At 44.7% G+C, this 26,705-nt stretch overlaps 1 protein-coding gene across 1 annotated transcript in view; it reads left to right on the forward strand.

Moving 5' to 3' along the window:
- The first annotated feature begins 1,567 nt into the window (after positions 1–1,567).
- Plg (plasminogen) overlaps positions 1,568–26,705 on the forward strand; it is a 41,068-nt gene continuing 15,930 nt past the window's right edge. The window contains exons 1-12 of the mRNA XM_032895247.1: positions 1,568–1,697; positions 3,459–3,594; positions 5,736–5,842; positions 9,858–9,972; positions 11,649–11,788; positions 13,238–13,358; positions 15,423–15,541; positions 17,929–18,091; positions 18,901–19,040; positions 20,471–20,630; positions 25,514–25,698; positions 26,452–26,600. Of these exons, the coding sequence (XP_032751138.1) occupies positions 1,568–1,697; positions 3,459–3,594; positions 5,736–5,842; positions 9,858–9,972; positions 11,649–11,788; positions 13,238–13,358; positions 15,423–15,541; positions 17,929–18,091; positions 18,901–19,040; positions 20,471–20,630; positions 25,514–25,698; positions 26,452–26,600 (1,665 nt within the window). The remainder of the gene's footprint in view (positions 1,698–3,458; positions 3,595–5,735; positions 5,843–9,857; positions 9,973–11,648; positions 11,789–13,237; positions 13,359–15,422; positions 15,542–17,928; positions 18,092–18,900; positions 19,041–20,470; positions 20,631–25,513; positions 25,699–26,451; positions 26,601–26,705) is intronic.

Here is a 26,705-nt window from a genome sequence, read left to right on the forward strand (position 1 = left end):
ACCAGGTAAGACCTGATGCACGGTTTTTCTTCAGCTTTTTAAAATTCTAGCCATCTATTAAAAATAGATCCGCTGTGTCTTCGTGGGCAGTTCATTTAAATGAGCTATCAGTTTACAGAACTTTCAGTTCAAAGTCTCAGACTGAGGAGTTTGACATAAACTCAGTTTCCCTGTGAATACTGTTTGGGTACAGATGAACAGGTAGGACAAGCCACCAGTATTGATGGGGGATTTTGGCACTGCAGCAGGGTATGACTAAGGACTTTAGTTAGAGGGGGATGTGGCACAATGGTAGAGCAGTTGGCCAGCATAATTGAAACCCTGGGTTCAGTTCCTGGTGGTGGTAGTTACTGGGGTTAGATGGCCTACCTCTTTGCCTCATTTTCAGTGTGACTTACTAGAAGCTTTTGTTGATCCATCTTGTTCCCATTGGGATTTTCTGCTTGGTTGAAGGAAGGGTTTGCATGGGTCTGAGGCTTCCATGAGTCTCACGGGTCAATTTCAAAGTGACATATGTATGCAGTAATTAAACAAATACCTATTCAGAGGTCAAGGGTGCTAGACACATTGCGTGTGTGTGTGTGTGTGTGTGTGTGTGTGTGTGTGTGTGTGTGTGTGTGTGTACTACTTCAGCACTGGGACACTACAAGCTTAGGGGTCACACCAAAATGTTAGAAGCAACTCCCCTGCAGCAGGACTAACGTGTGTCTCTGCCAATGGAGGGGTCATAAGGTCTTTGTCAAAGCACTTACTGTCATTAACTGCAGAAATGGCTTGACTTTCATTTTCCTATTGCATAGAGATAGCCAGCGAGAGGATAAAAAAGCTTCTTCCACAGCTGTGTACAAACTACTAATTTTTTTTTAAAGACAAAGTCATATTATGTAGTCCTGGCTAGTCTAAAACTTGCTATGTAGACCAGGCTAGCCTTTAATTCTCAGAGGACTACGTCTGCTTCCCAAGTGTTAGGACAAAAAGTATCATCCCTCAAGCTCAGCAGAGATTTAATTTTACACACTCAAGTGCACACACCCACATAAATACACACCACACACACACACACACACCACAGTGATGGAAAAAGTGTCTTTGCTTTGATGATTATACACATCTATATTTCATCTCTAACAGAGAAATAGAAATAATTTTTCTACTAAAGGATTTGTTTCAAGTCTCCTTATCAATATACTATAGTAAACCTTATTTCTACAAGAGCCCTGGAGGTAAATAGAAGAGATAAAGACTTGGAGAAAATTTTCAAATACAAAAGAAAAGAGTCAATCATCCTTGGGGAAATTTTATTGGGAATGGCAGCCCCTCCTTGGGTGGCTGTGTACCATTAAACATGACGAAAGCTGGAGATCCAGACAGAGGGCTCTCCTCTCCATCGTCATCTGAAACCTTCCTTGGCCACTCCCAAGAGCTCTTTGCAGTGCTAACCCAACTCTGTGTAGACACACTGTGCAGAGTGACTGTGTGTCTTCCAAATCACATACAGTTCTACAGATTCCCAAAGCTTGGGTCTTCTCAAAGTGAGAGTTTGAATTGAATAGAACACAAGCCTAAAATGTTCCATTTCTCCATAATCTCTTACACCCATATCGACTCTGATGACATAAAAGGCATTGGCCGACTTTCCACTTCCTACCCAGCCTTCCAGTTTGGAGCACTGAGGAAGGCTGAAGTCACCAGAGAGGGTAGACTTTCAAAGAGGAGTCTGTATTTACCAATTGTCTTCTCAAGTTTCCCTGCTTCCGATCCTGGTCATTTGTTAACTTGCTGGATCTGGCTTCGCTTTCCCTCCAGAGGTCAAGGTTGCTATGTTGCCTAATTCCATGAAGACTTTGCTGTGTTCGTTAACCTCTTTGTCCCCTCACCTCTATGGAAATCATGAGCATTTACACACACAAAAAAAATGTAGTAGTGGGGACTCAGGCTCAGAACAGAGTCATCTGAGCTTAAGCCAGCATTGTAGCTCCTTAGCCCAGGGGACACCTGGCAGCTGTGACCACTTCTATGGGGACAAGGGAGAAAGCAAGGGACTTTGTCTCAGAATGCATCTCACACAAAAATCAGAGGCAGGCCACGCATGGTAGCACACCTGTGTAATTCTGTACTTGGGAGGCTGAAGCAGGAGGATGGCTTGAGTGCTAGGCCAAGTAGGGCTCCATAGAAAGACTTTGCCTCAACAACAATGACAACAACAACAACAACAGCAACAACGACAATAACAACAACAGTGAAGCCAGTATCTGTATCAGGCTCTACTTTTTAATGACTTCCCCTGAAATGCCAGATACTTTCATCATCAAGAATAAAAGTCATATGTCATTGAAAAGCACACATCACCGGCAATTGATCAACAGCCTCCTCATGCCACTCTCTCTCCTGAAGATCAAATGAAAATCAAATTGCATTGCTGGGGCCTCACTGGCTTATCACGGGGCAAACAGCAGTTAGCGGTATAGTTTACTCTTTAAAGTTTGGTAGAGTTCTGAGAGGTGGTTGCATGGGCCTCAGTTACCAATCTTCCAGTCTAACTGTGCTTTCAATCTATTATAACCTACTGGAACTGATGATCTGAATAAGGATTTCTTCTTCTTCTTCTTCTTCTTCTTCTTCTTCTTCTTCTTCTTCTTCTTCTTCTTCTTCTTCTTCTTCTTCTTCTTCTTCTTCTTCTCCTCCTCCTCCTCCTCCTCCTCCTCCTCCTCCTTCTCTGCCTCCTCCTCTTCTTCCTCCTTAAAAGATTTATTTTATTTATTATATATGAGTACACTGTTGTCTTTAGACACACCAGAGGAAGGCATCGGATTTCATTACAGATGGTTGTGAGCCACCATGTGATTGCTGGGATTTGAACTCAGGACCTCTAGATCCCCCTTCCCTTCCCTCCCCCCTTCTCCTTCTCCTTCTTCTTCTACCACAATGCATTCAGCCACAAAAATAACAGCTAGTGTTATTTGGTTGATAAAAAAACCAAATAAATTAAAAAGCCATGAGATATATGTATGCATGTGCTTGTACATGTACACACATACACACACACATGCACACACACATACACACACATACACATATACATACACACACATATACTCATTCATACACACATGCACACAGATACACATACACACATACACACACAGATATACACACATATAGACATACACACACATGCACACATACATATACATACACACACACGCACACACACACACATGTGTATAAATACACACACACACATCACACATACACACACATGTATAAATACACATACACACATCATACATACACACATCATACACATACACACAGATACACATACACACATATACACACACACATACAGACATACACATATACATACACACACACATGCACACACATGCATGCACACCACAGCCATGATAATGAACAATGTTGTCATCCGATTGACTCAGTTTTTACTTTTCTTTCAGGACAAGGGGACTCGCTGGATGGCTATGTAAGCACACAGGGGGCTTCACTGCATAGCCTCACCAAGAAGCAGCTAGCGGCAGGAAGCATAGCAGACTGTTTGGCCAAATGTGAAGGGGAAACAGACTTCATCTGCAGGTATCATTGGCATCACGGTCTCAAGCAGAACTCTGGTCGCCTGAGGCTCTAAAGAATAGATTCTTTATCCTTCAGTTTATTAACAAGGAAAGGGAGGGCTGGAGAGGTGGAGCTGTGATGAAAAGTCTTTGTCTCTATAACCCTAAGAGGTTCTATCTTTAGAGTCCACATAAAGTGGAAAGAGAACCACAAACTTGTCTTCTGGCTTCCACATACCTGCGGTGGTACATATGTGCCTGTACTTTCACACACACAGCAATACTAACTTTAAAAATCAGTTAAAAAATGGAAATTAAAAAAATTTGAGGTAAAGGTAGTTTATAGGGCTGGAGTTTGCTTATGCTATCTGAGGACCATATAACAAGGCCTTATTAAGGTTTATTAGTGTTCCCTTAAAATAAAATCTCTGAGAAGGGGCCAGAAAGATGGCCCAGTTTGTAAAATGCTTACATTGCAAACACAAGGACCTGGGTTTGATTCTCAGCGCAGCTGTGGAAGCAACATGAAGTGACTGTTGTCTTAGCACGGTGGAGGCAGAAACAAGCAGATCCCTGCAGCTCATTGGCTACCAATCTAGCCAATGGGAGAGCTCAGGGTCCGGTGAGAGACCCTGCACTAAAAAACACAATGGAGAGAGACTGAGGAGGACACCTAAGGCTTACATCTGGCCTACACACACACACACACACACACACACACACACACACACACACACACACACACAGCCCAGGGTGACACAGGAGCATTAGCAGTTCCTATTGTGAGCTACAGTTGCAGGCACCAGCAGTAACAATTTACTACAGACCACATGAAGAAAACAGACATGAGGAGCAGAGACTCACACCTACACAGTCTGGCGTCTGTCCTTCTGTATTTACGCCAATAGTCAAAGGAAGCAATAATCACGTAAAAGAATAAGACGGCTACTGCGAGGCACTGCCCAGCGCACGCACGCACTGGGAGGAGTTGAGAAAGTGTCACCAGGGAGTGGAGGCAGGCGATCCCCGTGAGCTAGGGAGAGGGAGTTTTACAGCTTCGGGAACATGGAGAGGCGCTCCAGGAAGGGAGAGAGGGCCAGAGTTGTGGTAGGATCACAGGACTTCAGGCAGGAGATCTGGCCTGAAAGATGGCTGCCATTGGCACAGAATGCGAAGCCAAGCCTCCAATGTAGGGTCATGGAGGGGAAGAGAGGTTGGAAGTTTAGGCTGTCTTCTGTGGCTATACCAGAATTCCCAAGACTTGGCAATTTATAAAAGAAAGAAGTTTGTCATAGAGGTGGTTCTGGAAGCCAAAGTTTAAGGCCAGGCAGCTCTGGCTTTAGCGAGCTGGAACAAAGCAGGAAAATAGAAGGAAGAACAGACAGGTGCCACACAGAGGGCAGGAATGGCCATGTTCTGTTTATAAAGCAGGCAGTAAACAGCCCAGCAGGGCAGGAATGAGTTCTCACTGCCCGGACCTGAGCCACCCTTTCAGGAACTTAGTCCTAAGCTCCATCAGCTCCCGAAGGCCACCACAGCACCTCTCAGCACAGTTACCGTGGAGAGCAGGCAGTAAGAACTCTGAACTTGGCTGTAAGCACACCAAGGGAGAGGCGAGAGGGGCAGGGAGGAACACGGAGGCAAGGACCAGCCTGGGAAATGACAGACGTCTGGAAGTCCCGTACACAGAGCATCTCAGAGAGAGCTCAACACAGAGTCACTTCTCCCAGGCATAAAACGAATGCCTGTCACTTGGAAAAGAAGCAGTCAGACACGGTGGCACCTCCTGTAACTCCAGTATTTTGGAGGCTGAGGCAGGAGGATTGAGAATTTGAGGCCGTCCTGGGCTATAAGGGAGTATCAGGCCCACTAGGTACTCTGTCTCTAAATGAAAGAGGGAGGGAGGGAAGGAGGGAGAGAAGAAGAAAAGAAGGGAGGACACACAGAGGAGAGATAAGGAAGAAGGGGCACAGAAACATCACAATGGCTGAAAGGGAGAGTGTGGAAGTTTAGGACATGAGTGTGACTGCCTTGCTGATACGCTTGCTTATCTTTAGGACTGTATCACACACACGCTGTGACAGAATTGACCAGAGGCAGCCATTCTGAGCTCCAGGATCCAGCAAGAGGCACACTCATTAGCGTCTTCCCTCTCTCCTGCAGGTCATTCCAGTACCACAGCAAAGAGCAGCAGTGCGTGATCATGGCCGAGAATAGCAAGACTTCCTCCATCATCCGGATGAGAGATGTCATCTTATTCGAAAAGAGAGGTCCGTGCCCCCCGTCCCCTCCCCCTTTCCTCTTTTATATCCTCGATTCATGAGATCAGAGATTACCACAGAGACACTGAGTTCTGATTAAGTCGGGATTGGCTATTTGGCCAGAGTCAGCATGAGACTGTTTCCTCACGGTACTGAGATTTACACAATTATTTCTATCTGTGGCCTGAGAAAGAGGAGGGCTTGGTCTTGCTTGGAAGGGGAGAAAAGGAGTCTAAATGCTCCCTACGATGCTGGCATCTACTTTATAGGGTGACCATGCCCCTGGGCTCCCACTAACCCCAGGCACAATAGTCAATGATATTTTCAATCCTCAGTAACCTTTGGATAAGGACAAAACATCTTACCTCTGGTTAATTTCCCACTTCTTTCTTGTTTAAGGGCTATATTTTCCTCACTTTAAATTTTGAAGCTGCATAAATAAACGTTGTGATTCCTTTTCCAGCTTCCTTCATAACAGGCCAGAAAACCCATCATTTAAGGCCTGAGGTGGCCTGGATGTCAAAGGAGTGTCTTTTAGAAGGCCCCAAGTATTATTAAGTGTGTATGACTGTTTATGGAAACCTAAAAGCCTCTTTTATACTTTGTGACTGGTTGGGCAGTGCAATAAGACCATTGATAGCTGCAATTTAGCTCTCTAAACGTTTTGTATCAGAGTGCTGAAGTACTAGTATGAGAAATATCTGACTCCTTGTACTCTTGATAATGGCTCACATAAAACCATGATGGTTAACCTCTTCCTTTAGGTTGGGATTATCCCCCCAATACATCCCCCTTCTTAGACTCAAATGAGAGGTGTCCCTGCTGTCTCCTCCCTTGCCTCCCTGTGTCTTCCAGACTTGAGATTCACATGTAAAGTAAATCTAACTTTCAAGTGAAGCCTTTAGCTCTTACACAGCAGGAAGGGCAGGATAACCAGGCCAGCCTACCATTTCCCAGGTTTTTATAGAAAAGGGAATGGGGTGGGATTCCTTTGACGAATTGCTAACATTTAAATATGACACCTGTAAATCGTTAACCAGGAGCAACATGAGAGCTGAGTTGCAAGGCTGAAGTCTGAAGTTTGAAGGCTGGTTTTGCTTGTTTTCAGTGGATCAAAAGGTTATATACACCATGTTGGGTACAAACAAACAAGAGAGGAGAAAAGTCAAAAGTCGGTCAGTGTTTGGTCCCAATTTATCTACTGTGACTCTGAACTGGCTGCTAATTTATCAGCCAGGGATTTTGCTAGGACCTGCCATCAGGTGACATTATGCTCCCTGTGTGGCACTATCTCCACTGCCACTCTTAGAACCTAGCCGCCATCTTGGCTGGCCTCTGCAGTTACTGGAACCCTGGGTGTAGCTGTACATGTGGCTGCTAAGAAATGGACCTTCCTAGCTTAAAACCATTCTGGTATAATTAGATAAAATCTGGCCAGTAATCTTAATACTTCGGAAGCTGAGGCAGAAGAATGGAATATTTGAGGCCAGCCTGAGATATAAGGCAATAACTTGTCTAGAAAAAAAAATCCATTACATAGTTTTTTTCTTTTTTTTTCATTACATAGTTTTGTATATTTATAGGGTACAGTGTAATAATTCAAGCCATGTGTGTGCATGTATGTGTATGTGTTCTAGTCAGAGTGGTTATAAGCACATCTCCTCAAACATACATAATTTCTGTGTGCTGGGAAACTTAAAATGTACTCTTCTAGCTCTTTAAAAAAACACAGTACACAGTTGTAAGGTATAGCCACCCTGCTGTGACAGAGCACTGTTTTTTTAGAAGTTTTCCTTGACCTTGGCTCCCCCTTTCTCAGTGTGCTACAAGTTTCTACCTTTGCTGTGTGTTATGGATACCACTCCTGGCATAATGTGTCCCAAGGAAGCTGTAGTGGGCCTTTTGTTTATGGTGTTGTGAAGCTGTTGGTTTGCTGGTGCTTGTTAGGAGTACTTCCTAGGGGTTGAAGAACTAAAAACTAGGCCTTAGTGGGGAATCTTGACAGCACAAATACATGGGAAACACTATCGTGTGCTTTTATTGAAAACCCAAGCTGGCTGGTGATGTAGAGCAGAGACCTTTTGCTTGGGATTTGGGACCACACTGGGGCCTCTCTGCACTGGGCTCCAGTGTGTCATTTCCAACATCAGTCTCTTCATCTTGACAGTCTTGGTAGCCCAGTGATTCTGCAATGCCTTTCGATCTTTATGACTCATCTTCCCCCAGCCCCCAAGCTCATGTAGTCGGCTATATGAGTGTGTTGTCTGCATTGGATCTGAAAGCAATTTAAAAATAATTCATCTCTTAAAGGTATTCAGCTTGGGGATTAGGGGATGGCTCAGTCTATAAAGTGCCTGAAGCTGAAGCCTAGGGATCTGAGTTCAGATCTCCGGAACCTGCATAAAATGTTGACAGTGCTGTGTGTCTGTGACCCTGGTGCCAGCCGGGAGCAAAGACTGGTAAATCCCCAAAGCTCATTGGCCAACCAGTCTAGCCAAATCAATCAGCTTCAGGCTCACTCAGAGACCCTGGGAGAGAGTGATCAAGACACCTGTTGTTAACCTCTGGCTTCCAGGTGCACTCACAGATACACATCCCCCGTAACAACAAGTAACATACAATATATATACACAACACACTATATACAAATACACATAAAAACACAAATACACATAAAAACATCTTCAACTGGCTGATCATGGTAGCACACACATTTAATCTCAGCACTCAGGAGGCTAAAGCAGGTGGATTTCTATGAGTTCAGGGTCTGTTTGGTCTATATAGAAAGTCCTAAGCTACCCAATGCTGCACAGTGAAACCCTGTCATGGACCAATGAACCAAAAGATACTCAACTCAATCTAAGAACTAAGAACGATGAGCACCGCTGGTTCCACATTCATGTCTAACTTAATAATTAGATAATACAGATAGATGATGCCTGGGATCTTTTTCTATTACTCGGTGGGGACAGAAGCGAGTGTACACTGGGGGGCCTCCCACTCAGGGGTGACCTGTCGCTTGTAAACCACAGTGGGCATCCGAGTGTGTTTCTAAGACAGAATGGAGTGCCTTGGACAGCTAGAGATTTGGTAAGTAGAGGGAACGTTTATTGTAGACACTGTGGTCACCCTCATTTCAATATACCTTGTATATTGAGAGCTGTATAAGAAATGAAACACCTGGACTGGATGGACTCTTGTGGGCCTCTGCATAGACTTCTCTCCTCTCTGTCTGGACATCTCCCTTCTCTGTCTGTCTCTGTCTCACCACATGCCTCTGACACGTGATGCTGTACTGTCATCCCCTTACAAACTGTTTCTTTCAATTCCTTTTGTCACTATCCTGACTCCATTAAGATTTATGCTCCGGGAAAGTGGGCCTGTGCCTATTTTGTGCTCTCCTGTGGTCTAGCCGTGGCATGGATTAGGCACAGAGGACCTGAGGAAAGAACTTCTGAATAAACACATCTGTTCTAGTTTCATTCAGTGCTGTATTAGAAATGCTCGGACTGGAGTCGACTTAGGGCAGCCAAAGGATTGTGTGGGCTCACATTGAATTCTAGGTCAAGAGTCCATCTCTGAGAGGAGGTCAAGGAAGGAACTAGAGCAGCTAGCCAATCACATCCTCAGTCAAGAGCGGAGATAAAACATGCACAACCTTACTTGCCTGCTACCTATGCTCAGCCAGCTCACTTCACCCTCAGAGAGTTCGGGACAAGCCCATGAAATGGTGCTGTCTTTCCACTTCATTTAACTCAATTAAGAAATCCTCCCACAGGCCAAGCTGATCTAGACAATTCCTTTATCAGCATCCTTCCCAGAAGATTCTAGGTGTGTCTCGGCAACAGTCAAAACTATCACAGGGTCAATGTCAAACAGCATTTGCAGCTGTCCTTCCTAGGGACTGCCTTTCAGAGAGCAAGAAGACAGGCTTGGGTAGATGTCTTCCCTGTGTTGGAACTGTGCCGGACACACCTTCTGAAATGTTTGCTGGACTTTGAACCCCTGTGTGGATCTCTTTCAGTGTATCTGTCAGAGTGTAAGACTGGCATCGGCAAGGGCTACAGAGGAACCATGTCCAAGACAAAGACTGGTGTTACCTGTCAAAAGTGGAGTGACACGTCCCCCCACGTGCCCAAGTAAGCTCTGCCATTTCACGTTGGTGTTCATGAGTGTATTCAGAACAGTTCCGCTGTTTCCAAATTCCACTGCCTGGTAGTGTGAGCAGAGACCCGTTTGGTGTGGATTCTGGGCAGCTGAATATTCACAACGCAGAAGGGAAAAAATGGTTGGTTTCTATTAATCTCATTATATAATATCTGGGAAGTCTTTTTTTTTTTTTTTTTTTGGTTTTTTTTTTTTTTTTGGAGCTGGGGACCCAACCCAGAGCCTTGCGCCCTAGGCAAGCGCTCTACCACTGAGCTAAATCCCCAACCCCTCAAGAAGTCTTAAAACATAGTAGGAGGCATGTCAAAAGAACCATTCAACTGAATTTTAGGTTGTCCTAGTTTTCATTCTCTTCCTGTGATAAAAATATTGTGGCAAAAAAGTAACTCAGGGAGAAAGGGAATTTACTTTAGATGACAATTAATGACAAATTACAGTCCATTATTATGGAAAAGTTACAGCAGCAATAGCTTGACCCTGCGAGTGACAGGAACAAATGCATGCATGCTTACTGGTGCTCAGCTCCTTCTCTGTACTTACACACTCCAGGATCTCCTACGTAGGGAATGGTGATGCCCACTGTGGGCCGGATCTTCCCACATATATTAATGTAATGAGATAATACCCTCACAGGCCTGCACACAGGCATCAAGAGATTTTCTCATTGAGATTCTTTTCTTAGGTGAGTCTAGTTCATGTCATGTTGACAGTCACACAACTGTAACAGAGACTAAGTATCAGAAAATGATGCTCGTTTAGAGATGGGTGTGTCTCGGTTGAATGCCAGGTCGGAGCCTGCACAGCGTGCCCCCCACCTCACCACTGTGACCCGATGAGGATATAAACCATGAAAAACAAGTAGAAACTTTGCAGCTTGTGTGTTATTGTAGGGTCATTCTGTTTGTGTCCCCCACCATAGCATTAAGTTGGGTTCTCTGTGTTGACTCCAGGGGCCACACTCTTTCATGAACTAGCTAAGCTTCTAATCTGGTAGACGGTCCTCCATGGAGGAGCCAGAAATTAAGCTTGCCTTTTCAAACTGCAAGTTCTTGCATGTTTTATCTAGTTATCTTTGCAGTAGCTCGTTTCCAGAGCAGAAGATGAGCTCCGCTTTCCCCAACCTTGATCACGTAGGCAGCGTTTCAAAGAAAACTCGGCCAGTCTCTGCGATTACACAATAGACTTCAGAGCCTTCACCCGCCGCTGGCTGTTAGCCTCCATCTGCTTTTCGCCTGTTTCACTACACGAGGCTCCCCCATCAGTAACAGGTTTTCTTTTCATTAAGAGCAAGTGACAGAATGTAGAAGGTTTCAGCAGAAGGCCAGGGGCGGAGGTCACACAGACAGAAGAGCGATCGGTGCTGTGGATGTGTGGGGAGGACCACTGGCCTCTGCGGTGCTGGCGTCCTCCTGCCTGCTCAGTATACATGCTTTGGTTAGACCCAAGACTTAGCCGCCCCAAGAGTAATGACGGCAGAGTGAGCTGTGTGACACGAGCCTTCCCATCCATAGATAAAGGAGTGACAACCAGCAGCTGAAACACGTTCAGATGTCAGAACTGAACCCTCAGTATGAGGCACAGCATCTCCTACCTCGCTAGTGCGCCGTTCTTCACGATGTGCTCACCACATTTCTTTTCCGTCTTGCAGATACTCCCCCAGCACACATCCCAGCGAGGGGCTAGAGGAGAACTACTGTAGGAACCCAGACAATGATGAACAAGGGCCCTGGTGCTACACGACAGACCCGGACCAGAGATATGACTACTGCAACATCCCCGAATGCGAAGGTAGGGGTGGCTCTAGAAAGCCCCTCCTGTCTGCTTGTCACCTGGCATATGCTCTCCAGCCATTTCCCAGGGACATCGATTCATGTTGTCCACTCCAGCACCGTGTAATGGGCTTGCCCCTTGTGAAGGAGTCCCAGTTCTGACGTGAACCATCTTTAGCAAAATGTTATTTCAACACGAGCACATGTATATCCAGATCCAAGACTTGGATGCAGATTTCTTTGGCTAAAACCCCACACAGTGTAAAACTCCAAAGATGGTTGCCATTAAATAGCTAAATTAAAACCAGGGAACCAGTGGAGTTCAAGCACACAGGAGGAATGATTTCACGTGGGCGGTTCCGTTGAGTGTGAGGTTAAGCAGCACACCAGTTGGTGTGTCGGCAAGCCTTCTTCTGATGGGCCCATCAGCTTCCCAAAGAACCTTGAAGGTCAGTGCTAAAACAGCACTGAAGCATCAGCCTGGGAAAACATCTCCATTTCCAATTTCTTGTTACGTTGGTTAGAGCAAGAGCCAAGTGGTGTTTATGAGGTAACGTGGGCAGGTTTCAGGGGTCGACTCCTTTTCTCCTCACTTTCCCTGTGTGGACAGAGGAGCTCCTGTTTGGATATGGACGGTCACAGGTTATTTGGTTTTTACGTCTCATGAATACATGCTACTTATATCCACCTCACGGCTGTTTTTTTCTTTTTAAACGATATCATAAAAATTCCAGTTGTGTGTTATTTCTCTTCAGCATGGGACTTCGGTGATTCCAAATCAAAGTCTTAGTTTTTAAATAAATTAGAGAGCAAAAAAAAAAAAAAAAAAAAAAAAAAGAAAAGAAAAAAATATAACACCCCTGCCCCCATACATGCCCCCAGTCAGTCATGTTTCTCAACAGTAGGCAAACAGAAGCTTGGCTGCTTGAGGTTGAATGGGATCCTCCAATGACTGCAATGCCACCGGGGACAAAAAAAAAAAACAAAACAAAAAAACAAACAAACAAACAAAAAAAAACCCCAAAAAACCAGCAGGAAGATATCCCGGTGGTTCTCATATATCTGTCAGTCATCAAGTGATCGGAATAAGTTCATCGAATTTTAAAAGATCATTCTAGAAATGATGCTGTCCACTATGCAAAAATTAAAATAGAGGACATACAGGCTTCTGAGAACATGAGCCTTCCCCATGGGTGCCTCCCAGCTCGAGGCTGTGTATTACGGAGTTTCTGACCACCATAGATAGTTAAGGTGGCACAGACTCAAAAAGTTCAAATAAATTTCTTAGAAAAAGGACCCTAACTGCATCAGAACATTTCAAGTCTTTACTGCCAAGTGGTTACCGGGAGTCAGGTTTGATGGGTGGCAGGAAGCACTGGAGACCTCTCTAGAGGGACTCCAGTCTCTGTTTCACTGCGCTTCACGTCAGTTTCTCTCTCTCTCCCCCTTCTTTTCTCACGTTGCACAGAGGAATGCATGTACTGCAGTGGAGAAAAGTACGAGGGCAAAATCTCCAAGACCATGTCTGGACTCGACTGCCAGGCCTGGGATTCTCAGAGCCCACATGCTCACGGATACATCCCTGCCAAGTAAGGTCCTGCAGCCAAGCCTGAGGCTTTTTAGATATGAACGCCTCTTGAAGCAAACGGAAACATCTGAGGAACTGAAGGCTGGGTGGCTTTGATTTTCAAGGAGGGCATCTTTCCCAGTAGGCTGCTTATAAAGTATATATTCTTGTTACTTATCCCATGATCCAGAGGTATCATGGGTACTTGCTAGAAAGGCAGCATCCAAGCCTTTCTCAAATAGAATTCGAGTTATAACCAAATTCACAGCCAATTTGTATTTCTGGTAAAACTGAGAAACACACTTGGCTTGTGTATGCTCCCTTAATTCCCTTCCTTCCTTCCTTCCTTTTTTTTTTTTCTTTTTTTTTTTTTTTTGGAGCTGGGACCGAACCCAGGGCCTTGCGCTTGCTAGGCAAGTGCTCTACCACTGAGCTAAATCCCCAACCCCCTTCCTTTCTTTTTATACCAGTTATAGTCTAGACATTCTAACTGTAATCTATAGGCATCAAGCATCTTACAGATCCCCGATATTTGATGTATATTTATACTGTGCCATTCACAGCTTCTACCATGTTCTCAAAGGTGACTGTGAGTTTAAGAACAGGACCAGGGGCTCCCTGTTCCAGAAGGCAGTGATGGTTTTCAGAGCAAGCATTTGTGAGGGTTCAAGGTCATATTTTTTTCACAGGAAAACATCTCCCCACAGATGTCATGCTCTTACTCTTTCTGTGATGACCCTGGTGTCATAACAAGGCTACTAAGACTCTCAGTAGTGTGGCTAAGGCACAGCTGTCCCTGTGGATGGTGGCATCGCTGAGTTTTGCATCTTTCCATTCCAAAGAACTTAAAACATGGCTCCTGCCATTGCCTTTCAAAGGCAAGCACAATAGTGTCCTTAAAGTATGACTAGGTCAAGCCAACTGTAGAAACCAGAAGAGGGGCAATTAGACCATTGCTAGCTTTTCTCTTTGTTCTAAACGCCCAGTCTCAGAAAGGAACCAGGCACAGAGACAATATCCCAGTTAAACCCCTGGGTCCTTGCCAAGTAGGACTCCCTGGCCAGGTCCTTGAAGGAACATAGTTCCCAATCTTGGATTCTCTAAGCTTCCTGGTAATGGGCCGGGAGCCTGGTAGACCAGTAGGACCAGGCATCAATTTCCAGCCTCTACCACATGACTGTCTGAAGACAGTGAGCACTTTGTTTTTGAAGATTGCTATTATTTGCAGCTGGATAACTGAAGTTTGCTTGCTTCAATATTCTGGATGGTTAGTTTCTCATCTTCTTCTTTAAGTCTTGCACATGGAAACCACTAGAAATGTAGTCCTTGGAAGACCAAGCCTATCTTTCTTCCTGCGTTACCAGCAGAAGACTAACTCTAATTGCAGGTGCTAAGCGGTTGTTCATTCTCAAAGATTCTCATGAATCTGCATGAATGTTTATTGCTATTAAAAAAAAATCCATCTTCAACAGCATAAGCTGTCACTTGCGTTTTTGATCTCAGCCATTCCGATAGCCATAAGATGGAATCTCAGTCGTTTTGATTTGCATTTCCCTGATAGCTAAGGATGTCAAACATTTCTTTAAATGTTTCTTGACCATTTAAGAGTCCTCTGTTGAGAACTCTGTTTAGATCTGCACCTCACTTTTCTAATTGGATTGTTTAGTTTGTTGATGTCTAGTTTCTCAAGCTCGTTAGTGTAGATCTATCTCTGTCAGATGTAGAGTTGGTGAAAATCTTTCCCCATCCACTGGGCTGCCATTTTGTCCTATTGACAGTGTCTTTTGCTTTGCAGAAGCTTTTTAGTGTCCCTGGGAAGCCTACTCTTTTCCGAGGGGAGGCAAAGGGTGGGAAGTAAATCTGGGGGAGAAGGGAGGTGAGAGGGAAAGACTGGAGGAGGGGAAGAAGGAGAAACCAGTCGAGATGTAATATACAAGAGAACAATAAAAAAATTAGAAAAGTAAAAAGAAGTACATGATGAATTATATGATTTCTTTTAATTCTTAAATTATTGGTATGTTATCACAGCAAATGAAAAAAAAATGAAAGAAAACAGGGGTAAAAAAAATCCTTCTTGTCCGCCCAGATTTCCAAGCAAGAACTTGAAGATGAATTACTGTCGCAACCCTGATGGGGAGCCGCGGCCCTGGTGCTTCACCACAGACCCCAACAAACGCTGGGAATACTGTGACATCCCCCGCTGCAGTAAGTTTATCTTCATACCCGATACTCTGGGAGCTACCCCACCCCCACCTGCCTTCCTTTGGAATGTTGTTGGTAGCTGAGTAGAGGTCCTAAAGAGTCATTCTACAGGCCTTTAGGATGTTCTTGACCCCTTTCATCCAACTTATTAGCTATTTAGGTAACTGGTAAGGCTATCTATTTATTTATTGCTCCCTGCCCAGAGATTTCTACCTTTTGTGAATATTATCACTTTAAAGGAAAGCCATAGCTCCAGGAGCCCTAACAGACTGGACCCCGCACCCATGTCCTGTCTGTCCATTAAAGACACAGGAATGGTGAAAGGCAGAGAGACGGTGTAATTGGCAGATAGACAGGCAAGCAGAGAATGATGTAATCACTGTGGCCTCACGAAGGGGCTCAGTGATGCCAAGTTCATCTTTCAGGGGTGGACAGGAGCTCTGGACTTTCTAGAAAGGGGGAAACAAAAGAAGGGCTTGGGATTCATATAGCTGATGGAGTAGGAGGCCTTGGTTATCAGTAGGCTGTTGTATTATGTCAGCTCTGCTTCTGCTGGGGAAGCTATTGTGGTTGTCATTATTGTCATCGTCGTCGTCATCATCATCATCATGCCACTACTACTTAAGGGGAGCAGTCTGGTTCCCAGGAGCTGACTGTTCACCCGTGATGTAGCCTCTCCATCATGGGTAACTGCCTTAACTTGGGGATGATCTGTCTTGAAGGCCCAGTGTTTGAGTGAACCCTTTTGTCAAAATCCAGAGGCCAAAGAGATGGTTCAGTAGGCTAAGTGCTTGCCCCACAAGCCTAATGCTCTGAGTTCAACCTTCAGAACCAACATCAAAAAAGAAAGAAACAAACAAAACTCAACTGAGCATGGTGGTGTCAGTGGGGAGGTGGAAACGGGCCAAGACAGGTGGAAGCAAGTGGATCTCTACCCAGGTCTTGCTGCTCCGCTAGCCTACTTGGTCACTTCCAAGTAAAAGACCCTGTCTCAAAAAGAAAAAATAAAAATGTCTAGGTAGTGACAGTTGGGGTTGTCCCCTGGCTACCACATGAACATGTGCACACATGCACATACACAAAGCTGTTTATCCATCCCTCCAGTCATTTCTCAAATCCAACGTGACTGCAGAAACACTTGAGCCAGGAAGGAAGAGTCAGAGGCAAACTAGAAACAAAAGGACTGGGGTTGGGGATTTAGCTCAGTGGTAGAGCGCTTGCCTAGCAATCGCAAGGCCCTGGGTTCTGTCCCCAGCTCCTAAAAAAAGAAAAGAAAAAAAAAACCCCAAAAAACAAAAAACAAAAACAGAAACAAAAGGACCACATAGAGTTAGCTGGATCCTTCTTCATAAGCCTGCTCAAATGCAGATTTCTGGGCTGTAACTCTGCTATTTCAATCTTTGCTGAGCTGAAGGAGCCTGACAGCATAGCTGTCCCATGAACTTCATTAATAGAGTTTTTTCCCTAATTGCTGAGCTGTTAACACAGATGTCAGCAGGCACCCAGCTGTTTCAGCTCTTTGACTTGGGGATGCTCAAGAGAAGTAGAGCTCATAGAAGTGACACATGGGAAAAACTTCACACTGCTTCTTCTTGGCAATTGGAATGGAAAAGTCTCAAAGGGTAGACAGGCCATGAGCAAGTAAATGCTAGAAAAAGACATACAGGGACAGCCTCCCTTCTTTGCTCTGCCATCATTGAAAAGCAGAGATTCCTCAGACTGTCTTCCTCATTACAACACCAGTTTCTCCTCATGGGTCATGTTCCCAACCCCTCAACAAAGTCTGAATTTCTAGATGCATACTTTTTCTTAAAGATATTTGGTTTTAGTGGTTTTTTTTCCTGTATTTTTATTTTATTGGTTATTGAGTTATTGGTTAACTGTAGATTAATCTATTCCCCTTAGGGTTTAACTGTTTGCCTTCTGTATTTTGAAGCTCTGTTGGTAGGTGCATATGTATCCAAGACATTCATCTTTTCCCATGGTCTCTTTCTCAGCTTTGTGCCTCTATGGGAGATGGGTGGTGGTCAGTTGTGTTTACCTAGTGAATTACGTATTTTTCTCAAAAGGGCCTGGGTCAAAAGTGTATGTAAAGATTTGAGGTGGGGGAGGACTTAGGCTGATTTTTGACATGCTTGATGAAGTAACACAAAACACTAGAGACAGAAGCATCTGGCCCCAGGGTCCATCTTTAGAAACATTCCTGATTGAAATGGCTGTGTAGATACATAGACTACCAAACTGAAAGTACTAGGTTGTCCCCAGGTATAAAATCCCAAGAGGAGTAGGAGAGGGCATAACAGAGAGACCCTGCCTTCACCCTTTCAAAACATCTGTCGATGCATTCTTAATGGAAAACCATTCACAATCAATTCTTTCCTCTATTCAAGCAACACCCCCACCCCCACCGGGCCCAACCTACCAATGTCTGAAGGGGAGAGGTGAAAATTACCGAGGGACCGTGTCTGTCACTGTGTCTGGGAAAACCTGTCAGCGCTGGAGTGAGCAAACACCTCATAGGCACAACAGGACGCCAGAAAACTTCCCCTGCAAGTATGTCCTTCCCGTCTCCTTCCTTACCTCTGTTGCCGTGGGCTGTGGGGCCCATTGACTTCATCTTGGTTGTGATATAAAAAAAAAATCAAGAATGAAGACTGGTTAGATCACATGCAAGGAAAGAGACATTCAGCAGTGTTTTACCTGTTACAATCTTTCTCAAAGTGTGCCCCACCAATACCATCAGTGATTTACTAGAGACGGAAACTCTAGGGCTCTACTCTAGACTTAGTAAGTTTGAGACTTGGAGGACAGAGTGGGGAAAAATCCTCTTTGCTCCAGCATACAACACAGTGCCTGACCCAGAACTAAAGACTTATTTTATTCCATCACAGGGAGTCAAGGAATATATGTATGTATGTATGTGTGTGTGTGTGCATATATATATATGTATATATACATATACATATATATGTATGTATATGATTTATTTATTTAATTTATGCATATAAGTGCTTCATGTACCCCTCATGCCAAAAGAGGACATCAGATCCCATTACAGATGGTTGTGAGCCACCATGGTTGCTGGGAGTTGAACTCGGGACCTTTGGAAGAGCAGCCAGTGCTCTTAACTGCTGAGCCATCTCTCCAGCTCAAGGAATACATTTTAGCCATTGCTTCCTCTATGCTGGATTACTTGCCATGCCATGTGATATCTAAGCCCAATTTAAGCTTCCTCCTGGTACCTGTCAATCATTCAGCAAGCACGATTCTAGCATATTAGATATGAACAGTGCTCCCTCTAACATGTGCACACCTTGCTTACTGAAAGTCTTTGAAGAGTAAAACTCATACTTCCTTTCTAGAAATCTGGAAGAGAACTACTGCCGGAACCCAGACGGAGAAACCTCTCCCTGGTGCTATACCACTGACAGCCAGCTGAGGTGGGAGTACTGTGAGATTCCGTCCTGCGGGTCCGTATCACCAGACCAGTCAGATTCCTCAGGTGAGGGTCGGTCTCGAGAGCTCACTGAGCAGAGGCTCCAATCAAGTTCGCTCTCTAGCAGTTTCTTCACAGTGTATCAGAGTGTGGCACCTTTGCTTCGCCCAATCTGGCTGTGGGTCAGAGTGAGGCTTGTATGATTTCCTTTATAGTATTTTTCGCCTGTTGTTTGCCCTGTGCCTCAGGATACAGTCTCTGTGAGCAAGTCCCAAGCTCTTGGAGTCTTGACTTCTGTTGTACTTAGAAAGTTTCTTATAAAAGTCAACTGGAACAAATTCTATTAGGGTTCTGTATTCCTCTGTAGTTGCTTACGTGTCCAGCTTCAATTGCAGATTAGTCTATGCTCCCTTTGCTTCTGTTTGCCTTCTGTATTGTGAAGCTCTATTGGTAGGTGTGTACGCATTGAAGACATCCTTATCTTCTTGGTGGGATGTCTCCTGGTTATGCCACTGTTTCTGAAAACACTCCTTCTGCCCCTGAAACTCTGAGGTTTCTCTTTACTGATGTGAACAGAGACTTTGCAGCTCTGCCTACATACACTAATGCTCGTGTGATGTATCTTATTAGTTTTCTGACTGAGATATTTGCATTAATAGAATTGTGCGTGGTTGGCTTGAAGTCCATCATTAAGTAGTGTTCTGTCCACAGTCATTGCCGCCGTCCAGCTTTTCCTTACCCAGGTACTTTGGAGCTCACTGACTGCTCACTTCACTGTGTCATCTGCTGATCAATCCCTTGCAGGAATTCTCCATCTCTGATGCTGTGTGTTTTGCTCCCCGAGTTTCTATTTTGTTCTTGTTTTAGACGTTCCTGCCTCTGCCGAAGTCCTCCCTTCATCCATACATATTAGTGTCTTCACCAGAGGATCCATTCACAACTAACAAGACTATTTCACCATCCCAACCTGCTAGTGTCCCACTGAGGTCATCTTCGAGAATCAATGGTCTTTTCTTGTGTCCTAGAGGCAGGTCCCCCTCTGCCCCATCCCCAGAAGCTCAAGGCTTTGGTATCCTATGACCAAAGAGAGTCTAAGGAAGTATGCAAAAGGGTCAGGTCTGGTCCCATCCTGCCTGGTCTCCTCACTGTGGGACATCCTGGCCTCTTGTTCTCATGAACATCAGGTAGTGATTCATAAAAATAACTTGATAACTGGAAATGCCATTGTGTACAACACTCTGGCCTCTTTTATTCATCTTTCATCTTCCAAGGTTTTTTTTTCAATATGTTGTATAACACTGTAAATGGTGTACTTGTTGTGTGAGAGCATATACACACATACTTGCGTACACACACACACACACACACACACACACACACACACACACTCACAATGGGATTCCCCATAGACTGTCTACTGCATGTGTCGTAAATTAGTGATCAGGCCTGCCTGCTCCGGATCTTATTTGTCTCGATTTCTTCTGCTTTGATTTCAGTTCTTCCAGAGCAAACACCTGTGGTCCAGGAATGCTACCACGGCAATGGAAAGAGCTATCGGGGCACATCGTCCACTACCAACACAGGGAAGAAGTGCCAGTCCTGGGTATCTATGACTCCACATAGTCACTCGAAGACCCCAGCGAACTTCCCAGATGCGTATGTCTTTGATTTTAACCATGAGAGGATCAATAGCTAGCTTAGGTTTTCACATGCCCAATGCTTTAGGCTAATATGTCTGGACTAAATTTCTCTGAGATTACTTACCACATGGGGCAGAATATGACAGGGACTTGGCTTTTGAGAAATGGGCCTAAAAGAAGAGAAGCCCTTAATTGGCTCCCTTTCCTGAGAAATTTTGTAGAAGCAAGGGGAAACCTGTGGAAGTGGTAAGGTCCCATTGGTGAAATCCTTGTGAGAACAAGTCACCATAAAGCTTAGAACTAGTACCATAACTCCTCCGTGCTAAAGATGAGGCTGGCTATCAGCATTGGGCTGGGTCCTTCCACTGCAAACCACTGGAGTGGAGTTTTGTGTTTGGTTCACAGGCTAATATTTCTAGTGGCATCTGCATCTCCATTCCTTTCAGTAACCTCACCTGGGAAGCCTTATTAGACAGAAGCCCAGGGCTCTCAAGGGATATGGGTTGTCAGAGAGTAAGAGTGTTGGGAACCATTGCAGTAAGACAATGGAAGGAAGCAAGAGAGTTAATTAAGGAGGGAGAAGGGGAAGAAGGAGCGAAGGAAGGAAGGGAAAGGAGAGGAGGGAGGCTATGAGGGAGAGAGGAAAGTAAGAAGGAATAAAGGGGGTTGGGGATTTAGCTCAGTGGTAGAGCGCTTGCCTAGCAAGCGCAAGGCCCTGGGTTTGGTCCCCAGCTCTGAAAAAAAGAAAAGAAAAAAAAAAGAAGGAATAAAAGGAGGGACAGAAGGAAAAAGGGAAGAAGAGAAGGAGGAAATGAACAAAAGACAGAAGGGAGGGGCACGTTCTGAAATGAAGTACAGGCATCCTGGTTCACAGGCACATGACCAGTGGACACAGACGGCCATAATGACTGAGCGAACTGACCTGTTCAAAGAGCAGGAGGTACACACGAGGTCAGCGGACCAGTCATTGTATATCTTCTAGACTAGCTACACGCAACTGAACCATAAAATTATAAACATCGCCAGCCATACTATAAAAACCACAAACTACTTGGTGAGGCCCACAGACAGCAATGAAGATCATTGAGTGTCCTGTGTCAGCAGGAAGGGGCACGGACAGAAAGGAAGTGAGATCGGTGCAGAAATATGACCCGTGTTCCCAGTGCAGACAGCAGAGCAGCTCAGAGCACAAAGGCCATCTTTTTCCGGAACAGTAAAGGAATAGCAGATACTGTGTATAACACCCCCAACCCCGCCAACCCAAACCCCAAACCCAGCAAACTCAGAGTGGGCATTCCTGACTTATGTTTTATATCAAACTAGATATGCCATAACTAACTGTCATACCTCAGCGTAGAAGCTTTAACTAAAGCTGACATGTGAAACTTCTGAGGGGAGAAAAGACGAAAGTGTTTTCATAACCCGGGGAAAGGGAAATCTTTTAAGCAAAATATTTTATAGAATGATAATTTATGTTTTTATAAAACGGAAACTTGACAAGTATCACCGTTGAGAAAACAGATACTGGAGACTGGAGACTGGGAGAAAAATTATTCTCAGTTCATATGTGCTTCAAGTACAGATATATAAGTGCCCCCTGCCCATATTGTAAAAAATGGCAATAGACACAAATAGGTATTTCTCAGGGAAAGACACACAGATGGCCAATAGCCTGAGAAACACTGAGAAAGTTTAGCATCATAGGCCATCAAAGAACTAGGGATAATAACTACAGGAAAACCCATCAGGCACAGTGTAGACATGGCTACCTGTAAAAAGACAGGAGTAAGGGGTGATCAGGGAGTGGAGAAAGATGTGTGGAGTGGAAAGTTTTGGGTTCTTTGGAGACTCAGTTGTATCATGTAATGTTCTGAAACTGTCTTATGAGAGGATGGTTTTTTGCTGAAGCAGACCCGTGAGAAGGGACAACTGACTACCATACATCACAACATATTTACCTGCACACGCGCGCACGCGCATGCGCGCGCACACACACACACACAGAGACATACACAGATACACAGACACACACACACAGACATACACAGACACACACAGGTACACAAACACAGAGTAATTCATTTATATACACACACAAAGTAACACATTAATTAAAACATAAAACCATTGAAATACCTGAGCTGTTCTATGCACTTACTGCAAGTCCAAGGTGTTTAAGGGATAGGTTGGGGCTGGAGAGATATCTCAGTGCTTAAGAGCACTGGTCGCTTTTTCAGTGGTCCCAAGTTCAAATCCCAATACCCACTCGTCGGCTCACACTTGGCTGTGACTGCAGTCCCAGGGGAACCATCCCTCTTCTGGTCTCTTTAGGCACTGCATACATATAACACACTGACCTTCGGGTAAACACTAGTACAAATAAAAACAAAATAAACTAAAATAAAAAAGGTGGCTAAAGTAATTGATGTGGGATCAGCACACATACTAACTTAAAGGTAAACACCGCGACCGCGTTCTGGAAGTCAGCCTATGACTTCTCATAAGGTTAAGCAGACATGTGTTTACCCTATAAATCTGCAATTCTACTCCCCAAATATTTACCTCACGAGATAGAATCACTATTCCTCAAAGAAATCTTTAAGAATATGCACGGGGGGTGGGGCGGCTGATGAGATGGCTCAGTGGGCAAAGGCACTTCCTATCCAGACACTGCAACCTGAGTCGCTCCCCTGAGCCGGTGTCAAGAGGGAAGGAGAGAGCTGACTCGACAAAGTCGTCATCTAACCTAGCCTAGCGATGTAGCCTTGGCTGGCCCAGACCTGGCCTGGAACTCACACAACACCCACCTGCTTCTGCTCCTAAGTGCTGGAGTTAGGGGGGAAAGCCACGACACCTTGGTACATAGTTTTTTTTTTTCTTCTTCAAGAAAGCTATTCATAGATTTGCTTATTTTTGAAGACTATTATGAAGAATACTCACTCACTTATGATAGCCCAAAGCCGAATAACACTAATGGTCATCAACAGAAAAGTGTGAATTAATACTCTTTGATCCAATCATGCACGGAAAGGAGCTCGAAAATTTTATATCAAGGAAAGACTATGTAAAAGTGCACATTCTGTGGGAATCCTCTTATTGAGAAGAGATGCTAAACTACTTAGGACAGAATAGAAGTGATGTTGGCCTCTGGGAGGAGGAGGTGGTGGAGACGGGACTTCTGGGTTAATGAAAATGCTCTGTGACACAAGCATGTTCATCAGACGTATCGACCTAGATTCAGATCTGTTCTTCTCATGGAGCATACTAGTTACTCTGGTACCACTGTGACCACAGTACCAGACAGGCACAATTAAGGAAAGTCTTATTCTTGGCTCATCGTTCCAGATAGAGAGTTCCATCTATCACTTCATGCACCCGTGCAGAACACCACAGTGGCTGGAGCATGAGGCAGAGGAGGCTATACACATAACAGCAGACTGAGCAAGTGACAGGAAGTGGTCACAGATGATGATGTATTATGTATAATATTGTATTAAGGACTGGCCCAGGGACCTCCTCCTTCTAGCTAGGCTCTGCCTGCTGTGGTTACCAGAACCTCCTCATACAGCACTGGGGACCAAGTATTTACTACATGAGCCTATGGGAGACATTTCTGATTCACACCCACAGCCAGAAGTACAGCGTATCTCGACTGAAAGAGAGCAGGTATCCACTAGCGTATCTAGTGCCTTAGGATCCCATTGATTGGCCTTTTGTAGCTGTGGGCACAGGCTTGCGACAAAGTCACTTGTCTTCAGTGTCTCCAGAGGGCACTAGGTTCTAGTTCCCACAGAGATAGAGATCGTGACTCTAACTAAGTTGACAGCAGGGGTGAGGGTTCTGGGAGCTCGAGACAATGTTCTTGAGTGGAGTTGAAGGACGGTTGAATCCTCCAGTGTTCCCCAGTGCCCTCACTCAATGTGATTTTTTGACCCCCACAAAAGACTTTGTCATCTTCCCTATCTCTTCCAATTTCTTTTAACTACTTAAAAAAAAAAAAGATTTACTTTATTTATCTGAGTACACTGTAGCTGTCTTCAGACACAACAGAAGAGGGCGTCAGATCCCATTACAGATGGTTGTGAGCCACCATGTGGTTGCTGGGAATTGAACTCAGGACCTCTGGGAAAGCAGTCAGTGCTCTTAACCACTGAGCCATCTCTTTAGCCCCATCTTCTGAGTTCTTTAACTCATCCTCTACTGTCTGAATCTGGCTTCCGCAGACAGAGGATATATCTAAGACGGAAAGTTCCTGCCCATGACTGTATCCTACAGAAATGACATCCTTCCAGAGAACTCATTTTCCAGACCAACTTCTGTGAATCTTTCAAATGCAATCAACCCTTATGATTTTCACAGTGACACCAATTTTATAATTCCCATTTACTATAAATGCTTAGAAGTTTCTCTACACTAAGAACAGAGAAAGCTAGGGAGCTCTCCTCTTTACAAGCTATTGATTCCTTTGAGGACCATGTTTAGTTTCATTTTAATTATCCCCATGTAGTAATGTGTAGAAAGATATTGATATATTCATAGTTGTTCTTTGAAATCTAAAATTACATTTCTAGATCTAAATTGGGAAGACGTATTTGTCAGGGTGTTAAAGGAGAATATTATGATGCTTGCTTTTAAATTTATACAACATATATATATATATATATAGTTACAATATCATATATGTGTTATATATAGTATGTATACATTATAATAATATAATACATTGTAAATATATTATATTTACATTGTCTCAGTTTTGGTTAAGAGGACCATTTGTGACTGTTAATATCCTCAGTGGGATGTTTCAAAAGAATTTTGCTAATGCTTTTGTTGGAAACAAACTTGAGAGGGAGCTGAATTCTCCCACCCCTGCTGACCACACTGCTTTGGGATTTACAGTGGCTTGGAGATGAACTACTGCAGGAACCCGGATAATGACCAGAGGGGCCCTTGGTGCTTCACCACTGACCCGAGCGTCAGGTGGGAATACTGCAACCTGAAGCGGTGCTCGGAGACAGGAGGGGGTGTTGCGGAATCAGCCATAGTCCCCCAAGTTCCCAGTGCGCCAGGCACCTCTGAGACAGGTAAGGAGCCAGTGGGCAGCTGTGGACACTGGACCCAGAGGAGGAAGTGTTACTGATGTAGAAGCTCCCACACTGCATGGGGTACCCTTGTGGGCTGAGGGCCTGCTGCGCAGAATGAGCCCTAGTTCTACCTTGGGGAAGCAGAGAGGTGGTTGACAGAAGGTGGGAAAACAGTTTCCCAAGGCACCCTGTAATCCCTTCGAGTGTTGTAACTATTTACACTGTTCTGAAGCTGGGCTTTCCTATGTCCCAGTCTGAGTTCCCCTTCCAAAACAGCCTACCAAAGTTGGGATCACTTCCAAGCCTGTGAACATCACTGGCAACTTCCAGAACCAGGCAGCAATCCTTGCTCACTGCCAGCACCCCAGTGTCGGAGGGCTGAGTCACTGGGCCTGCCACTAGAGAGCAGCCCAACAGTCACGTAATAGAGCAGTAGTTCTCAACCTGTGGGTTGAGACCCCTTTGGGGGAGGGGGGCGGATCAAACGACCCTTTCAACAGGAGTCCTACATCAGTCATCAGGCGTATAGATATTTACATTATGACTCATAGCAGTAGCAAAATTACAGGTATGAGGTAGCAATGGAAAGAACCAGGGTTGGGGGTCGCCGCACCATGAAGAACTGTATTAAAGGGTGGCAGCATTAGCAAGGTTGAGAACCACCATATTGGAGCAAGCCAATGTTGATGCAACTACGCTTCATCGTGCTTCGACTGCCTGGGGGCACGTAACCTCCCTCTTCCCTTCCTACAGACTGCATGTATGGGAATGGCAAAGAATATCGGGGCAAAACGGCCGTCACTGCAGCTGGAACCCCCTGCCAGGAATGGGCTGCCCAGGAGCCCCACAGTCACAGAATCTTCACCCCACAGACAAACCCACGGGCAGGTCTGGAAAAGAATGTAAGCCCCTCTGGTTCAAGGTCTGTTATGTTTTCCTTTCCAACCGTTTGAACAGATTTAGTCTTGGGTTACTCCAACCCACCAGGACTGATCTTCGGTGTTGAG

Source organism: Rattus rattus, chromosome 2 (assembly GCF_011064425.1).
Source record: "Rattus rattus isolate New Zealand chromosome 2, Rrattus_CSIRO_v1, whole genome shotgun sequence".
Taxonomy (NCBI): Eukaryota; Metazoa; Chordata; class Mammalia; order Rodentia; family Muridae; genus Rattus; species Rattus rattus.